Genomic DNA, 19885 nt, shown 5'->3' with positions numbered 1-19885 from the left:
CCTGCTGTCCCTGTCTGAATTCCTGACCCACTGAATCCCTGAGCATAATCAAATAGGTATTCTAAGCCACCCAGTTTTGGAGTCACTTGTATTAATAATACAGCGATAGTAACTGGAACAGCAAGGAAAGGATTACTATAAAAATATAGTTACTTTTCAGGGAACAGAGGTGGTTGAGATAGGGACTTCTGAGACTTTTGGGGCAGCTGGCAAATTCTATTAATCTGAGTGGTGGACACAAGGATATTCAGCTTACAATAATTAAGTCAGTTATTTATTTTGTGTGATTTTCTGCATTTTTATCTTAAGATAAAACCTTCTTTGAAAGTATTTTTTTGTGCGTAGGAGGTAGTAAGATGATTTCATTTCACTTTATTTCTAATATATATTTAGCAAAAATGCATTTTTGGTATAGAATAACTATATGACAACATTAACTGTTTGATTTTTAGATTTTAAAACCTAAACTATGGAAGACTATAGGAACCTCATGATGATGCAGCATATATATGTATTCAGAATGTAAGCAATCATACAGCTTTAAAGGAGAGAGCCACATATCATGAGGTCCTTTGATAGTTCAAGTCTTAATTGCTATTGATCAAAGTCCAAAACAAGCTTAATTTATACCAAATACTATATTATAACTCATTTATGAGTGTGCCAGAGTTTTGGGGATAAAATAATAAAAGCCTTCTTATGTTACTATGTTTTACATAGCACAGAAATATAATTCTTATTCATTTACTAAGATAGTTCTATATTAAATGATTTGAACATAGGAAGTATTCTTATTTTAATGTATTAGATACTGCTAGATTTGATTAGATTGGATATTAGTTCCCAATATTTGGTTGTCCATATTTAGACAAAATTGTAATGAAATTGAGAATAATAATGTAATCATTAATGATGTAATACCAAGTGGTCTGGCGCAGTGCCCTACATAGAAGACTGTCAACATTGGAGTTGTGCTGGGTTGGTAAAGTACTAATCAACTATATGGTATGATTTAAGGTGTACAAGAAAGGTCTCAAGAATAGTTGGCCCAGTCACAGGTTCTGAAATCACACCGTTAGAATTGATCCATTTGGATCCGTAAGACAAACATCCTTAGAAAATCCTACATCAGCTGACACCTTGGCATAAGACAGGAGTCACAGACCTTAGTGAGACTTAAGGAAATGGGACTTGAGTCCCACACCTGAGGCACGGTGGAACAGACCTTTGTAAAGGGAGACTGTGTAATGAACAGATATGGGGAGAATTCCAAAGATAGGCTTTATCTTCTGTAGACCAGCTCTGCTGAGGTGTTATAGATTCCCCAGCTTATTCTGAGAAATCTCTTTTCCAGGATATGTCAAAAGGCTGAAAGTTTTTTTTGACACCCAAAGGAAAGACTTAGGAGTGAGATAAAATGTAATGGGTTAAGCGTTGAGTTGAATAAACACATGTGGCAGGATAGATTAAATAGTCTAAATGTAGCAATATGCAAATAAGTAATAGTTTATGTTAAATAAATGTCACTTTTCAAATATTAAAGCCCTCCCCCACAACCCAGGCAATGGTATATCAGTTTGTTTTTTTTTTTTTATAAATTCAGCCCAGTTCAAGAGTTGTAATCTGACTATTACAATCTCAGTCATATTTTGAGGAAAAAGATGCAAAATCACATTTTGGTATTGTCATCTCTGATCACTACCTTTGGCATAACTGCAGTGAGCCTCTGTTGTTTCTGGGTCTCTGTGTGTTTCTGTCTCTCTGTCTCTTTCTCTCCTCTTTTGCCAGTTTCTGGCAGTGCTACAGTCTACACCTCAGATGAGAATGGGGATGGCGGTCTCATTTTTTTGTGATCATCACCCATTTCTGTCTGACAGGTCTCCCAACCCTACCACCACCAATTCCTGGTTACTCTGCCCAGTGGTCCTTTCTGGGTATGAGGCACTTTGCTTCATGAAGTATCAGCTGCCAGTAACTCCAGGCAGGAGGCTGGTCCTCTCTCTGTGTACCAGAGATCTCCTGAGATCTGAGTACCCTGAGGTTCTTTTGGGGGATGGTGAGGGGCTACGGTCTAACTCCAGCCTCTGCTCTAGCCAGAGAAGACCCCTTTCTGCCACCTCTGCTTCTTTTTGTATAGTTAAGAGTGGTGATGGTGGGGCGGCTTTCAGGGTTCCTAGACATTGGCCCCTCTTGGAACCCTCGCACGGGGGTCCTATTACTCCTGTGGGTATTTGTTTGAACTTTGAGGTAAAACACAACACCTGGTATTCTCAGCTAAGAGCAGTCTCTGTGGCTTGTGAACATATATCCTTTAGGTTTTAGCTACAGCTTTGTAGAAAGCATTGCATAGACAGGTACAACTAATTTGTATTTGCTATTAGGGACTCTATGACAACAAGAAAATGCATATTGGTTATTTTATTTTTACACATTAACAAAACTCTAGGTCACCCTAAATTATTACAGTATGATGTCTGATATAATTGTGTACATTTTTTCCCCATTGTGTAGTTTAAAATAAAACATTAAAACAGAAAACAAAGACCCCATAAAAACAATTTTTTTTTTTTTTTTAGATGGAGTCTCACTCTGTCACCCAGGCTGGAGTGCACGGGTTTCACCATGTTAGCCAGGATGGTCTCGATCTCCTGCCCTCGTGATCCGCCTGCCTCGGCCTCCCAAAGTGCTGGGATTACAGGCATGAGCCACCACGCCCGGCCCATAAAAACATATTTATGGCTCCTTTCCACTTCTTGTGCCTCATAATTTTATTTTTCTTCTTTCCACCCCTCCCTTTTTTCATGTTTGCTTTCTCTTTAGTTTCTCTTTCTTACATAGTTGCTTACTTTTTTTCTTTTTTTAAGAGATTGGGTATTGCTATGTTGCCCAGGCTGGTCTCAAACTCCCGGACTCAAGCAATCTTTCTGCCTTGGCCTCTCAAAGTGCTAGGATTACAGGCATGAGCCACTGTGCCCAGCTAGTTGCTTACTTCTTAAGTGACCTAACGGTGACTTCAATGCTCAAGGGCACTTCCTAGGCTATTTGGTGGTCCTCAGTAATAAAGCGATTGTATAATCTTGTATATGGATTAGCCAGTTTATCTTCATTATAGTATTGTCACTTTCATTTGATACTACTCCAACTGAAAAAACTAAGCCTACTAACATATGCTAACAAAATACTACTTTTAGTGCATTAAATTGTAAGTCAAGTCTGAATTTCCAAAATTTTTTAAGGAAAATGTTTTTAGAAATTGATGATGTTTAAATGGCCAAGATGACACCCATTAGTGGCTCTGACTGTTGAAAAAAATCAGAGAAACAAAACAGACTAGCATTCAGTTTCTGCAGAAGCTTTCTCTTTCTTAACCTTTTTTTCTTCTGCTGTCATTCCAGACACAATTACTAAGCTGCTTACACTACTGGCATGTCCAGATCTGTCTAACTTTCCCTGAACGGATTTCACGTTCCTAGGATGTCCATGTAAACTTTTTGACCTGAGAGATGGGAATCCCAAAGTTTGATCTGGTTTCACAGACAGTAAGTTTTCCATCCCATTTCTGTCAGTAATGGTTAGGGATAAGCGAGGGATTCGAGGAATTGCTTCAGCGACATGGTGTTCATCTTCCATATCTATAAACTGCTCTTTATGCTTGGCTTGCACTGCAGCTTCCGACACAATGTAAGGAATATCTGTGCTATGAGAGCGCGTGATCTTTTGAACTTGGCATTGCCATTCTGTCGTCCATTGCTGGTCCATGATTGAACTGTACTCTACATCCTGGTTAACCCCACTGACCAGCTTTCTTCCCCGGGAGTATACGAAGCTTCTGGACTTCATTGTTTTACAAGCATTGAACGTTTCATCGGGGTAATAACGTGTAATTTTGGTTTCTTCCAGGGGATAGGAAATAGTGCCTTCTATATTTGTCGTTTCCACTGTTAGCTGAGTGTTTTGAACATCTGATTTGTCCTGTCCATGTATCACATCTGTTTTACTTAAACTTGGGGAAATAGTTTCTTCTTTTTTAGAGTCTGTCTGTCTTTCATCATCTTCCTTTGAAATCCCAATATCTGGACCTAACTTTGACTCTTCAGCGTTCTTTAAGTCATCTGCTGCAAGGTGACTGCCATCTGGGGTAGCTGATGTGCTTGTGCCCAGTGAAAGGTGAAGGCTGTTCTGACATTCTGGGACTAGATGCATTTTTCCATCCTTCTCTTCCTTTATACGGAAGGAGCAGGTTTTTTTCCTGACTCCTGTCCCTGGTGACATGGAGAGAGATGTATCCTCGAACAATAACTCTTCTCCATTAAAATGATATCGATACAAGCTGTAGCCATCAGCGCTATTGATGCTGCTTTGCCGGAGAAGATACGTTGCCTCACATTCAGAAGAAGCTCGCGATCGTGCCTGGATCAGGTCAGACCTGTCGATTCCCACAAGATTTTCAAGAGCGTTCACCATTCTGTTAGATAATTCTTCTAGCTGAGCAAGTCGAAGGTCAACAGTCTGCAGGGAAGTTTTCATAAAAGTTTCTCTTTCATTGATTTCTTCCAACCTCATTGACATATTTTCAACTCTAGTGAATATAAAAGGATAGATTTATTAAACTGAGATTAAGTGGATATTAAAAAATCAAAAGATAATGTCATTGCTATGTGATTTTTTCAGAATTTTAATAATTATGGAACTGTTTGAGCATATTTACAAGCTTCACAGTCCTCTAACATGACTACTCAAATTACCATGAGGAGCCACCAGAAAATAATGGAAATAATAGTTAATGCATATAGTACTTATGGCTCACCAGTCATTGTTCTAAGAGCATAATGTACTCACTAACAAGTACTAACTAAGGTTCAATCCTAGGCTTATTTAATCTTCAGAGCAGTCCTTGGAAGTAGGTCTTTTATTATCATCTCCATTTTACAGGTGAGGAAATTAAGTCATGGAGCGTATAAGTAATTCCCCCAAAGGTAGGAAGCAGTGGAGTAGGAATTTGAGCACACGCAGCCTAGCTCCAGCACTCACTCCAGTCCTTGTCTCTTAGCTGGTACATCATGCTGCTTCTAGTAATAACGGAAGGTACTAGTGCTTAGTTTTTAGAGCTTTGACTATGGCTGTCAGCAGTGAATGGTTATAACAAAATAAATAAAATTAAAATCCTTATTTGAGGTTCAAGGGATTCAGAAAATAAACCATTAATAATTAAGTTCAGATGATCAGATAGTTTGCTTAAAGTACAGTAGGTGACTTAATTGTCTGAAGAATACCAGTAACTTTAAATTATTCTTTATATTTAATAAGTAGTATTTCCTTAACAAGGTTACACACAAAAAAGAGCATGGGAGATTATAAATGTCTGCTGTTAAGTTTTTTTTTTTTTTAATTCTTAGAAGATCAGGCAACAGCCTATGAAACCATAATGTTGCTTGGCCTAAAATCCACTGGTACAGACTTTGTTTTATATTTTACTGCAAACTGTATGAATTATTTCAATAGGAATTTAACTCTAAGAGGCGAGGTATGCCCAGGATTGAGGATTGCTTTCTAAAAGTTGAATTTGTCCCCAGGATGGAGCTGGGAGTCCTGGCTACTCTTCTGGCTGGTTCATCCCTGTGTGATGGCAAACACTTAGGTCTGATTCCATTATGCTTTTATTTTCTCCCAGCTTTCTTAAAAACATAGGGAGACTTGGCTTGTGTTGCAATCTGTATGACCTACGAAGGTCTTTACTGCCTTCTCTGCACATCCTTATACATGTCCTCACTCGTTCTGCTGGCTCTGCTCTTATCCATCCATTTCATTTTGGTCAGCCACCCCACTCTTTTGTCTTCTGGGCAGATTGCCTGCTGCTCTTTGCACTGCTAAGTCTGCTCCGTGCTTGACTGCATCTCCTGAACTCCAGCCCCACCCTGCAGCTTCTGTGGCTACCTTGCCCCACCTTCTCCCAGAGTTTCTTTTGCTAATGCCACTCTTCTGTTGGCCACATTGACAGCTGTGCTCTGATGTGTCTGTGTTTGTATGTGTGGTTCCTTGGCTTCTATTCTTAACTCTTTTCTTGGGGTGAGAACTATTTATATGTACTATAGGAAACCACATCACTTGAGCAGGAAGGGTCTGGCTTCCTGGAAGTTTGCCACCAGGGAGGACCAAATTCACCATGTATGAGAAGTCCTGGCTTCCTTTTTTTAAAGCCTCTGTATCACAGGCACTGTAGGTTCTAAGGGTTCTCTCTCCTCTTGCATTTCAGAGACCAACAGAAGAATTTTTCACTATGAACTTTCCATTACTTCTGAGTAAGACTTGGTGTTCTTCGTTAAAAATAATGGCTCCTGGCCAGGTGCAGTGGCTCACGCCTGTAATCCCAGCACTTTGGGAGGTTGAGGCGGGTGGATCACCTAAGGCCAGGAGTTCGAGACCAGCCTGGCCAATATGGTGAAACCCTGTCTCTACTAAAAACACAAAAATTAGCTGGACGCGGTGGCACGTGCCTGTAATCCCAGCTACTTGGGAGGCTGAGGCACAAGAATTGCTTGCCCCCAGGAAGCAGAGGTTGCAGTGAGCCAAGATCGCACCACTGCACTCCAGCCTGGATGACAGAGTGAGACTCCGTCTCAATCAATCAATCAATCAATCAATCAAGATTCCCTACTCCCTTCAGATCTATTACCCTGATGATTCCTTTTGTATCAAAAAACCCACATTGCCCCAGTCAAACCTGAGTTTCTTTACAAACATACAGTAAGAGATACTGCAGCTGTGCAAACTTTTCTAAATAAATACACTGGTGAAATGAAGATAAATATTTTTCCTTTCAAATCTTTTATAGTTTTGCCTATTTTCCCCTTTATTACCTAATTCAGATAACAGCACTCTCAGCCACTCATATATGAAAAAGAAACCTCAAAGTCATTGGATTCTTTGATCTCCCTTATACTAACTCTCTCCCCTCACTTCTCTCCTCTCCCCTCCCCTCTGCATTGAATCAGTTACCAAGCTCCTTTTTTGGTGTTTCAAATCTCCCATCCCTACTGTTGCTCCCTTCGTTGAAGCTGTGGAAGAAACAATGCTTAATAATGTGCCTTGGGTTCAGAGAAATTGTCAGTTGCTTGTTTGGAGCTTGTGAACAGCTACCACATGGATACAGCAAATTTTAAACAGCTATGCCAAATGAAGGGAAGTTGCATTGAGTTTTATAGTATGTAGGAAAGAAGAAAGATAAAAATGAGTTTAAGTTCACTTACATCTGAAATGATTAACATAAAGGACAAATGAGGATCTATCTCCTTTGTTAACCATGGTTGGTAACTTCCCATAATTATTTAAAACGTTTTACAAACCTCGACACCCACACAAAGAGTGGTTTCCATTTCAGATAGAGAAATGGCTATCTAGGAATCAGTTTGACAAGAGCCTCACATCTGTTTACACATCAAATGGCAGAAAAACACAAGAGAATCCATCATTCATGATAGAGCTCATAGTGAGAGATGATTAATCAGCAAAGAAGTTATTTGTGTAGCTTTCTGAGTCTTAATCCAGTTTTCCTTTCAGCACTGAGTAAAAAATATTTTTCAGCACATCATAGAATATAAAGCATTCCAGATCCAAGTAATTCACTTGGCTTTCCCTTTAATTAAAGTTAATGCTTTCTTAAAGATTTATTTCTTTATTTCCTTTCTTTTTTTTTTTTTTTTTGAGATGGAGTCTCACTCTGTTGCCCAGACTACGGTACAGTGGCACAATTTCCACTCACTGCAACGTCTGTCTCCTGGGTTCAAGCGATTTTCCTGCCTCAGCCTCCCAAGTAGCTGAGACTACAGGCGCCCACCACCATGTCTGGATAATTTTTGTATTTTTAGTAGAGAGGGGGTTTCACCATGTTGGCCAGGCTGGCCTTGAACTCCTGACCTCAGGTGATCCACCTGCCTCAGCCTCCCAAAGTGCTAGGATTACAGACATGAGCCACCATACCTGGCAAAGATATATATCTAATAGGGATGTGCCACAGTACCTGTTGAAGGACATTTGGGTTGTTTCCATTATTTGGCAAAAGAGCTGTTATAAACATTCATGTACAGGTGTTGTGTGAACATGTTTTCATTTCTCTAGGATAAATACCTAGGAGTTAAATACCTGGGATTGCTGATTCATAGGGTAAATGTATGTTTAACTTTATAAGCAACTGCCCAACCATTTTTCACAGTGGTTGTACCATTTTTTATTCCTACCAGCAGTGTATGCAAATTCCAGTTGCTCAGCATCCTTCTTGGCTGTTGTTATTTTTAATTTTTTTTATTTTTAGCTCTTGTATTCGGTGTGTAGCTGTATCTCATTCTGGTTTTAATTTTCATTTCACTGATAGTTAATGATGTTGAGCATCTTTGTATGTACATATTTAACAACCTTATGTCCTCTCTGGTATGTCTAGTCTAATCTTTAGCTCATTTTTTTATTGGGCCATTTTTTCCTTACTATGGGTTATTATGGGTTTTAGAGTTCTTTAGATATTTTGTATAAAAGTCTGTTGTCAGATATATGATTAACATGATTATGCTTTTGGTGTTGCATTGAAGAATCCTTTGTCTATTACCAAGGTGTGAAGATTTTCTCTTATGTTTTCTTCCAAACATTTTATAGTTTTGTGTTTTATATTTAGATCTATGCTCCATTTTAGATTTTTATATGTGTTGATATCATTTTTTGCATAACAATGTCCAACTGTCCTACACCATTAGTTGAAAAGATGATCCATTCCTCGTTGAATTAGTTTTGCACCTTTGAGGAAAGAAATCAATTGTCTCTATTTGGGTAGATCTACTCCTGGGCTCTTTTTTTTTTTTTTTTTGAGACAGAGTCTCGTTCTGTCGCCCAGGCTCGAGTGCAGTGGCCAGATCTCAGCTCACTGCAAGCTCCGCCTCCCGGGTTTACGCCATTGTCCTGCCTCAGCCTCCCGAGTAGCTGGGACTACAGGTGCCCACCACCTCACCCGGCTAATTTTTTGTATTTTTTAGTAGAGATGGGGTTTCACCGTGTTAGCCCGGATGGTCTCGATCTCCTGACCTCGTGATCCATCCGTCTCGGCCTCCCAAAGTGCTGGGATTACAGGCTTGAGCCACCACGCCCGGCCTACTCCTGGACTCTTTATTCTGTTTCGTTTATGTATGTGTTGGACCCTTCACCAATACCACACTGTCTTCATTACTATAGCTTCACAGTAAGCCTTAAAACTGGGTAGTGTGATTCCTCTAATGTTATTCTTCTTTTCAAAATTGTTTTACATAGTCTAGTTCCTTGGCCTTTCCATTTAATTTTCAAAATAAGTTGACATAGCTGGGCACAGTGGCTCATGCCTATAATCCCAGTGCTTCAGGAGACTGAGGTAGGAGGATTGCTTGAGCTCAGGAGTTTGAGACCAGCCCAGAAAACATAGGGAGATCTCATCTATAACAACAGCAACAACAACAACAGCAACAACAAAACCAGTTGATATATCTACAAAATATCCTGCTGGGATTTTGATTGGTATTGTGTTAAATCTATAGATAAATTTGGGGAGAATTGACATCTGTGCCACATTGAGTCTTCCAATACACAAATATGGTTTATCTTCCCATTTATTTAAGTGATCTTTGATTTCTTTCATCAGCACTTTGTAGTTTTCTGCATATAGATCCCATACATACTTTACGAGATTTATACCTAAGTATTTCAGTTTTGTTAGAGCTCTGTGAGAATGGTATTATTTTAAAAATTCCGATGTTCAGTTACACACTGATGGTATATAGAAATAAGATTAATTTTTGTTTGTTGACTTTGTACTCTGTAGCCTTGTTAAATTCACATATTACTTCTGGGACGTTTTCATTTGTTTCATTTTGCTTTTTAAAGATTTTATGTGATTTTCTACATAGATAATCATGTCATCTATAAATAGGAATGGTTTTATGTATTTATTTATTTCTCTCCAAGACATATAAGACTTTTTTTTCCTTGCCTTATTGCATTGCCTAAGACTTCCAGTACATTGTTGAAGTGGTGAGAGTGGCCGTTCTTCCTTGTTCCCAGTTTTAGGGAGAAAGCATTCTGTCTTTCATGATGTTAGCTATAGATTTTATGTAAATGCCATTTGTCAGATTAAGGAGGTTCTCTTCTGTTCCTAGTTTGCTGAGAGGCTTTTAGAAAATGTATTTTTTATCATCATGAATGTTGAATTTCATCAAATGGTTTTTCTGCACCAATTGCTAGAAACATATAGGATTTTTTCCTTTAAATCATTAATATGGTAGATTACACTGATTGTTTTCAAATACTGACCTAGCCTTTTATTCCTGGGATAAACTACCTGATCGTGGCTAGACTCAATTTGCTAGTATTTTGTTGTGAATTTTTGTGTCTATGTTCAAGAGGAATATTGGTCTGTAGTTTTCTTTCTTCAATTGTCTTTGTCTGGTTTTGGTATCATGGTGATGATGGCCTTAGGAAATGAGATGGGAAGTGACTAGAGCATTTACTATAGATTTTACAGTGGTTGTTTTAGGGATTACAAATAGATAGTAACATTTCACAGTGTACTTAGCATCAGTATTTCACCACTTCAATTTGAATGTAGGAACATTACTTCCATACAGGTCCCTTTCCCATAGCCCTTTGTGCTGCAGTTGTCATACATTGCATCCACAAATATTGAAAACGCCATCAGACAATATGGCAATTTTTGCTTTTGACTGTCAAATATACTTTAAAGAACTCAGAAAGAGAAGATTCATCTTTACGTTTATCAACATATTTATTATTTCTGATGTTTCACCTTGTTGGCCAGGCTGGTCTCAAACTCTCGACCTCAGGCGATCCACCTGCCTTCGCCTCCCAAAGTGCTGGGATTAGAGGTGTGAGCCCTTGCATCTGGTGTAACACCAATTACTTTCAATAATATACACAAACTTTACTCTTATAAAGCTCCATGCTCCCCCCATGTTATTCTGTTATTATCACAAATTACAACTTTGTACATTGTGTACCCATCAACATAGATATGTAATGACTGCTTTATGTGGTTGTCTTGTAAATCATGTAGAAAATAAAAAGTAGTTACAAACAAAAAATAAATATATAATGCCTTTTATATTTACCTATGTAGTTACATTTACTGGTCCTCTTTATTTCTTCATGTGGATTTTAGGTTATTGTCTTATGTCTCTTCATTTCTGCCTGAAAAACTATCTTTAGTATCCCTTGTAGTAGGTTTGCTAGTAATGAATTCTCTCAGTTCTTGGTTATCTGGGAATATCTTAATCTATCCTTCATTTTTAAAGGGTAGTTTTGCTGCATATACAATTTTTAGTGGACAGAGTTTTTCTTTCAGCACATTGACTATGTCTTCCCAAGGTCTTCTGGTCTTTCTGACTTATGATGAGAGGTCAGCCTTTTTATCGAATTGAGCATCCTTTGCATGTGATGAGTTGCTTCTCTCTTGCTGCTTTCAAGATTCTTTTCCTTTGGCTTTTAACAGTTTGACTATAATGTTAATTAGTATAGATCTCTTTGAATTTATCCTACTTGGAGTTCATTGAGCTTCTTAGATATGTAGATTCATGTCTTTCATTAAATTTGTAAAATGTTGGTCATTATTTCTTTAAATATTGTTTCTGCCACTTTTGCTTCTCTCCTTCTATAACTCTCATAATGCCTATGTTGTTCTGCTGGATGGTGTTCCACAGGTCTCTGAGACTGTTCAATTTCTTTTCATTTCTTCCCCCTGTTCCTTAGACTGGGTAATTTTAACTGATTTATCTTCCAGTTTGCTGATTCTTTAATCTGCCTGCTCAAATGTGCTATTGGGCCTCTAGAGTGAACTTTTCATTTCAGTTATTGTACTTTACAATGTCAGAATTTCCTTTCCTTCCTCCTTCCTTCCTTTCTTTTTTCTTTCTTTTTTTTTTTTTTTTTTTTTTTTGACAGTGTCTGGCTCTATTGTCCAGGCTGGAATGCAGTGACAAGATCATAGCTCACTGCAGCCTTGAATTCCTGGGCTCAAGCAATCCTCCCACCTCCGCCTCCCAAGTAACTAAACCTACTGGCACCACCATGCTTGGCCAGTTGCCATAATATGCACCACCATGCCTGTCAAGTTTTAAAAACAATTTTATGTAGATGGTGTCTTGCTATGTTGCCAAGGCTGGTCTTGAACTGCTGGCTTCAAGCAATCCTCCTGCCTTGGCCTCCCAAAGCCTTGGGATTACAAGCATGAGTCACTGTGCCTGACCTATTTAAAAAATACATATATATATATGTATATGTATATATAATTTCTACCTCTTTTTTTTTGAGACATCATCTACTACTTGATATAATTTCTACCTCTTTATTGATAGTCTCTTATTTGGTGAAACATCCTTCTCATACTTTCCTTTACTTGTTTAGAGATGATTTCCTTTAGGTCTTTAAATCTACTTAAAATAGCTAAAATAGTTGAGTTAAACTCTTTGTTAAAATGTCTAACATCCAGGATTCCTAAGGGACGGTTTTTAAGATTGTCCTTTTTCCTATGTGTGGACCATAGTTTCTTATTTCTTTGCATGTTTTGTCATTTTTATTTAAAAGTGGACATGTTGAGTATTGTAATGTGGCAATTCTAGAAATCAGATTCTCTCCCCTCTCAGGCTTGTTGTTATTGCTTCTTAGTGTAGTTGTTGTTTGTTTAGTGATTTTTCTGAAATAATTTTGTAAAGTCTATATTCTTTATGTTGTTTGGCCACTAAAGTTTGTATTTTATTAGCTTAGTGGTCAGTTAATACTTAGAGATTTCCTTAAATGTGTGGAACAAAAACAACAAAATCTTCTAGTCTTTTCTGAGAAGAAGTATGTGTATATAGAGGCACATCTTCAACATTCAGGCAGTTTACATCTTTGCCTTAGCCTTCACTTCCTGCTTGCACAGAGTCTCAAGGTCAGGTCAGCCAGAAATGAGCTTACAGCCTTCTCAGGTCTTTGCGGAGTATACACACAGCCCTGTGCACGCACATAGCTTTCTAGATTCCCAGGAATGTGTCAGAGCTTTTCAAAGCTGTTATGGACATCAGTTTTTCTCCCTAGTTTTTTGGTTAGTCTGTTGTTTGCCCTAGCTGTCATCTGTCACCTCAGGGAGCAAGCACTAAACCCTTTGCCTATAAATGTTTTTGACAACCCTTCCTCCACCCCTTCTAACTGGAAGCTTTAGTACTGGGCCTGTTCCAACTCAGGTGAAATAAAGACGAACCTTTCAGCCAGACTTTCAAGGAGCTGCCCTGTAATTTCAAAACAAGTAATTATAATTCTTTGCATATGAGATTCTTTCTGCTCCTGCTGGTACTAGGAATGCAGGTTGTTGTTTTCAAGGCGACCACTAAACTGGAGAGCAGAGGATAGGACAGGGCTAAGTTAAAATGTCACAAAGCTTACTTTTCTGATCAAAATCCAGCCATTTTGTTTAAATAAGAATGCCCTAGGTTGCTTAATAAGCCATTGCTTAATTTCCAGAGTTCCACAGAATATAGACTCTGACAGTTTTTGCCAACTTTGATGTTGCTTTTATGGTGGGGCAGAATTCCAGAGTTCCTTACTCTACCTGCTTTTGTTCATGTCACCCCATTCAATACCTTTGGTATGTGAATAAGGAGCAGACTCCCCCACCCCTGACAGACACAGTCTGCAGGTGAGCTCTGGAGTTCATAACTTTATGGCATTACTTTTCCAAGTTCCCCTCTCTTACTGTCTCCCTGATATCTCCAGTTCCTCAGCGCTCCCATTTGCTATCCTCCAGCCAGAAAGCTGGGGCTCAAATCAATCCTCTGTGCCCTGCACTTCCATGATTGCACTTACTGCCAGAGCCAAGTGACAGGAGGACACAGAGAGCAAAGAGCAAAGATTGACTTCACCCTCTTGAATTTTGATGCAATGGGTGGGGACTTCACCAGACTTCTGGATTTCCTGCACCTGACTCCAGGCAGGGGGTGGGGGTGGGGCTATGGGACAATAGAAAGAGGAAAAAGGTACTCTTGGAATAAACAGATGAGATTATAAGCAGATGAGATGAAGTAAAAGAATAATTTCATTTAATATTAAAAGATATATGACCTTGGCTGGGCACCGTGGCTCACGCCTGTGATTCCAGCACTTTGAGAGGCAGAAGCAGATGGACCACCTGAGGTCAGGAGTTCGAGACCAGTCTGAACAGCATGGCGAAACACCATCTCTACTAAAAAATAAAAATAAAAAATTAGCTGGGCATGGTGGCATGCGCCTGTAATCCCAGCTACTTGGGAGGCTGAGGCAGGAGAATTGCTTGAACCCAGGAGGCGGAGGTTGCAGTGAGCCGAGATCGTGCCATTGCACTCCAGCCTAGGTGACAGAGCAAGACTCCGTCTAAAGAAAAAAAAAAGAAAAAGAAAAAAGATATATGACCTCATTTTGTACCCCAAGCTGATAAAGCAAAAAAATGTTAGTTATCAGTAACAGCCTCTTTGCCTCCAATGTCTTCTCACTCCAATCCAAAAAGATAACACAGAAACACAACCACGTCAATCTTTGCTTTAAAATAATAGCAGCTTCCCATCACACTTTAGATAAAAACACAATTTCATTACAGTGTTGAATGCAATGAACACACCAAAGAGTGTGTTAAAGGAAAACCTTATAGTCTCCATTGGCAACCCTATTCTATGATATGGACATTGACACTTTCTCATACTATGTAAAGTGCTATGAAAATGTGGCTTTAATTCTTCCCTTCCATCCATGGCAGCCCTTAATCTTAACATCCTATAGAGATTTCTGTTCCTCATATGCATTCAAAGCTCTTGAGAATCTGCCCTCATCTTCCCATCCTGTCTCATCTTGTTCTTCATCCCCACATTTCCACAAGGACCCTTTGCAAACATGCCATCATTATCAAAATTTAAAAATAAAATAATCTTAGAATTTGAGAACCCCAAATGCCAAGGCATTTGATGACTCCAGCTGTTAGAAAACCTGTCCTAGAGCTTTCAGCTAACCTCTGATGTTTGTGGAAGGACTAGATGAATGAAAGCTGTCTTGGTGATGTCAGGGACCTCAGCCATTGCGTGTAAACGTATGTTATCATCCTGGCTTTAGGCATGATTTCATTAGATTATCATGGCTATGTTATTTATTTTAGGATTTGCAAAATTTTTCAAAATAATATTCACTTTACAAAATATGCCAATACTCTCAAATATTTCAAATCACATAGTGAAATAACTTATAACTATGTTTTTAGTATAACAAGTATTCAGCGCTAATAAATGATTTCTTTGAATAGTGGTACTGTGTGGTGCAAAGTGTGCTTTCTTACACACGGTGACCCTGATTTCTGATCAGGCTCATTATCTTCCTTTCCCTCCAATTGAAGTTGGTGGCTTCTGTAACTATTTCTGGGTTTGGATTTACTTGTAGATGCTCTAAGTAGATCCACTAGGTTTTTATTTTTCACATTATGGTAGCATTGACTTTTCAGAAAAAAATTCCACTTATGAATACTTTTGAAAAGGGCATTAATGAGGCCATTTTTCTAACCACCAAATACATGATTTCTTAACTGGCAGGCCTAAGAGCAATTCCTGAGGGCCACCCTCCATCCTTTTGTATCAAAGGAATCTATAAACAAATGAAATCTAGAATCTGTCTGGGCTCCAATTAATCATTCTCCTGACTTTGAATAGAAATTTAAGTTGCACTTGATTTATTACAATATTTGCTCTGTCCTTAACTGCATCATGTGTACTGCTACTCAAGTCACGAGGAGCCCAGAACCGCATGTGCTTAATCAGTCTTGATTAATAATAGCTGTGTCCCTCCACGCCCATATTTCTCTTTTGACTCACAGATTAAATATTTAGGTTTTTCTGTTAAAAGGATACACCTGAATGCCCTAATCAGTCTCAAAACCTGGTGTACACACACACACACACACACACACACACACACACACACAACCTTGTTTTTTAAATTAAGAAAGTCGACCGGTCGCGGTGGTTCACACCTGTAATCCTAGCACTTTGGGAGGCCAAGGCAGGCAGATCACCTGAGGTCAGGAGTTCAAGACCAGCCTGACCAACATGGTGAAACCCCCGTCTCTACTAAAAATACAAAAATTAGCCGGATGTGGTGGCGTGCGCCTGTAGTCCCAGCTACTCGGGAGGCTGAGGCAGGAGAATTGCTTGAACCTGGGAGGCGGAGGTTGCAGTGAGCCGAGATCATGCCACTGCACTCCAGCCTGGGCAACAGAGCAAGACTCTGTCTCAAATAAAATAAAATAAAATAAAGTAAAATATTGTACCAGATTAACAAATGACATTACATATCATGACTCTTTTTGTTTAATTTGGTTTTGAGAAAAAACAAAAGCTGTTTCTGATTAACGTGTGGCTAGTGTCAGCATTCCCTCTGAGATGTGCCCATCCACATTTGCATCTGGGATGAAGATACTCCACCAGCCCCTCTTTAGTGTGCTTCTGTCCCTGGGGAGTGATTTATCAAACATTAACAACAGTTGCAGCATGATAGCAACTAAATTAAATGAATTAAATGGAACTGTGTGCTCTGTGAACTGTAAATGCTACACAAGTGTCAAAGGACATGGCTGTGTGAATATCATTGCAAATCTTCTCTATATCGGGGTATATCTATTATTAAGAATATTTGATTTTGAACATGATGCCACTAAGCCTGAAGGTGGTTAAATGAAAACATACTTTTTGTTAAGGGGTTGTACATAATGTGTTCTGTTTCATTCAAATAATAGGCACGACAATATATGAATTTGTGGAACTTTTGTATTAACTTCCAAGAGAATACCTATGTATGGCATAACTTTACTGGACTTTGCATAGACTCTTGTCTATTAAACATAAGGTCCAAACTCATCTCCTTGTGGTAAGAGTCCCTGTGTGTCTTTCCTAGGAAGGACTGAAACATTTGGAGTTCCGTAGTAAGACAGTTGTTAAAACCTGTTTTATTTTATTTATTTTTTATTTTATTTTATTTTTGAGATGGAGTTTCGCTCTATCGCCCAGGCTGGAGTGCAGTGGCGTGATCTCGTGTCACTGCAACCTCTGCCTCCTGAGTTCAAGCGACTCTCCTGCCTCAGCCTCCCAAATAGCTGGGATTACAGGCATGTGCCACCACGTCCGGCTAATTTTTGTATTTTTAGTAGAGATGGGGTTTCACCATGTTGGTCAGGCTGGTCTCGAACTCCTGACCTCAGGTGATCTTCCCACCTTGGCCTCCCAAAGTGCTGGGATTACAGGTGTGAGTCACTGCCCTTGGCCTTTTAAATTTTAAATTTCTTTTATTTTTCATTTTATTTTTGAGACAGACTTTCACTTCTGTTACCCAGGCCGGAGTGCAATGGTGCAATCTCAGCTCACTGCAACCTATGCCTCCTGGGTTCAAGCAATTCTCCTGCCTCAGCCTCCCTAGTAGCTGGGATTACAGGCCTGCACCACCACGCCCAGCTAATTTTTTGTATTTAGTAGAGACAGGGTTTCACCATGTTGGTCAGGCTGCTCTCTAACTCCTGACCTCAGGTGATCCACCTGCCTCAGCCTCCCAAAGTGCTGGATTACACGGATGAGCCACTGCACCTGGCCTTTTTAGATTTTTGTGACAGAGTCTCACTCTGTTGCCTAGGCTGGAGTGCAGGGGTGCAATCTTGGCTCACTGCAACCTCCGCCTCCTGGGTTCAAGTGATTCTCGTGCCTCAGTAGCTGGGATTACTGTCATGTGCCACTACACCCGGCTAATTTTTGTAATTTTAGTAGAGATGGAGTTTTGCCATGTTGGCCAAGCTGGTCTCGAACTCCTGGCCCCAAGCAATCAACCCACCTCGGCCTCCCAAAGTGCTGAGATTACAGGCGTGAGCCACTGTGCCCGGCCTAAAACTTGTTTTATATGCAGTTATCTTTTCGTGGGAAACAATCACCCTTCACCTGCAAAGAATCTCACAAATTATATGGGAACATTTCCTTAATGATAGAGTTAAATGTTAACATAAAGACATGATGTTAGTGGAGCTGGGTCCAGTTCATACTTGAAGAAACCCCTGTTTCAAGATCCCATGGTATTCTATACTTGAGTTCTAAAACTATAAACTATTCCTACCCTATAATTTAATTCCAGGACTACTGATCATAAAGTTGTCTTATCCACTCTAAATTTTACATCCAGCTATTTTAATTTCCATCCACTTCTTAATACAGGGCTGCCTTTTACATTTAGTAGTTATAGGAAGAACACCGGGATAAAACCTTGTTGTGCTTACTTACAGAGTTTTTATGTGTGAAAGACTAAATGAAGACTAATCATAAAAGAACAAGACTCACGTCTTTTTGTTGTTGTTGTTGTTGTTGTTGAGAGGGAGTCTCACTCTGTCACCCAGGCTGGAGTGCAGTGGCGCTATCTTGGCTCACTGCAACCTTCACCTCTCAGGTTCAAGTGATTCTCCTGCCTCAGCCTCCCAAGTGGCTGGGATTACAGATGCCCATCACCACTCCTGGCTAATTTTTGTATTTTTAGTAGAGATGGGGTTTCACCATGTTGGTCAGGTTGGTCTTGAACTCCTGACCTCAAGTGATCCGCCCACCTCGGCCTCCCAAAGTGCTGGGATTACAGGCTTGCGCCACCATGCCTGGCTAATTTTTTTTTATTTTTAGTAGAAATGGGGTTTCACCATGTTGACCAGGTTGGTCTTGAACTCCTGAACTCAAGTGATCCACCCTCTTCGGCCTCCCAAAGTGCTGGGATTACAGACGTGAGCCACCGCACCCGGCCAAGACTCATGTCTTTCTTCTGGCTTTTTCATTCTTTCTAATAAACAGTATACCGAATAGTTACTAAAAGAATATTAAGCTTTCTGGGATTCTAGCTCTATGCTGCCTCATTTAAATACCCCAGACTTCCTAGGTTTCTAGAATTCAGGTCATCTAATCATTAGCCTTTTCTGGTTATGTTCTGTTTTCTATTCAGGCCAGATTCTGTGGTTGGCCATGAAGTGAAGCCCTCATTAATAACCTACATTCTTTCTCCCTTACTTGCAACACATTAGTGCCAATCCCTTATCTCCCACCTATTGCTACCAGGACTCCAGGGCTAAGCAAGGATATTTGGTGCCTGGAGGCAATGTCGTATGTTTATGCAGCCATTTGCAAACACTGGCATCTTTGAGGTCTCTCCACAGACTGGTTCTTGGGCACATGGCCTCCTTCAGCATCCATGCCCTATGTACGGTTGTCTTTCTGTATCCTTGCCTTTCAGCTGTATGGTGTCACCGATGAAGGTCATGAGAACCTCAATGACCTGGCCCAGTACCAAGTCATGTTATCTAATTTAACTTGCATCTTAATTATTCCTGCCAAGTAATCCTGGTTATCTCCTTCCTGCCATATTTCCCCTAAAAGTGAACTCACTTGACTTGAATCCTTCCTACTGGCTTTAAGTCGGTGATGTTGATTGCTGGGGAGGTACACTTTACCCATGCCCAGTTTTTCTTTCTATGTGTGTGGACTTTTCATTAGTAATGATCTGACCTCATTCCAGGCCTTTATTTATTTTGGAGGAGGACTACTCATGTGGTTGGAGATTGGGGACCAGGACACCGCATGCTTGTCTATCTCTTTATCTTGGTCATCTGGTAGGCTTAGCGTGCAGGCTAACTCTGCCTGTGGGAAGGGAGGCCTGCGATGGCTGGTGCTGCCTGTGGCTAAGTGGGTATCCCTAATTCTGGGTGACTAGTAGGCAAGAATGAAGCCACACCCTCCAGTACAACTTTTATTACTAATAAAACTGATATTTTTATCTCTATCCCCCTGAAGTCTGCATCTGTCTC

At 39.8% G+C, this 19885-nt stretch overlaps 1 protein-coding gene across 1 annotated transcript in view; it reads right to left on the bottom strand.

Annotated features, from left to right (window-relative positions):
• Positions 1-2439: 2439 nt before the first annotated feature.
• The window catches only part of TRPM1 (transient receptor potential cation channel subfamily M member 1), a 76224-nt gene continuing 58778 nt past the window's right edge, over positions 2440-19885 (bottom strand). Inside the window, exon 27 of the mRNA XM_050796075.1 lies at positions 2440-4579. Coding sequence (XP_050652032.1) covers positions 3331-4579 — 1249 coding nt within the window. The 3' untranslated portion in view covers positions 2440-3330. The remainder of the gene's footprint in view (positions 4580-19885) is intronic.

This window comes from Macaca thibetana, chromosome 7 (assembly GCF_024542745.1).
Source record: "Macaca thibetana thibetana isolate TM-01 chromosome 7, ASM2454274v1, whole genome shotgun sequence".
In the NCBI taxonomy this organism is placed as follows: Eukaryota; Metazoa; Chordata; class Mammalia; order Primates; family Cercopithecidae; genus Macaca; species Macaca thibetana.
This window is presented reverse-complemented; position numbering and strand designations above follow the sequence as displayed.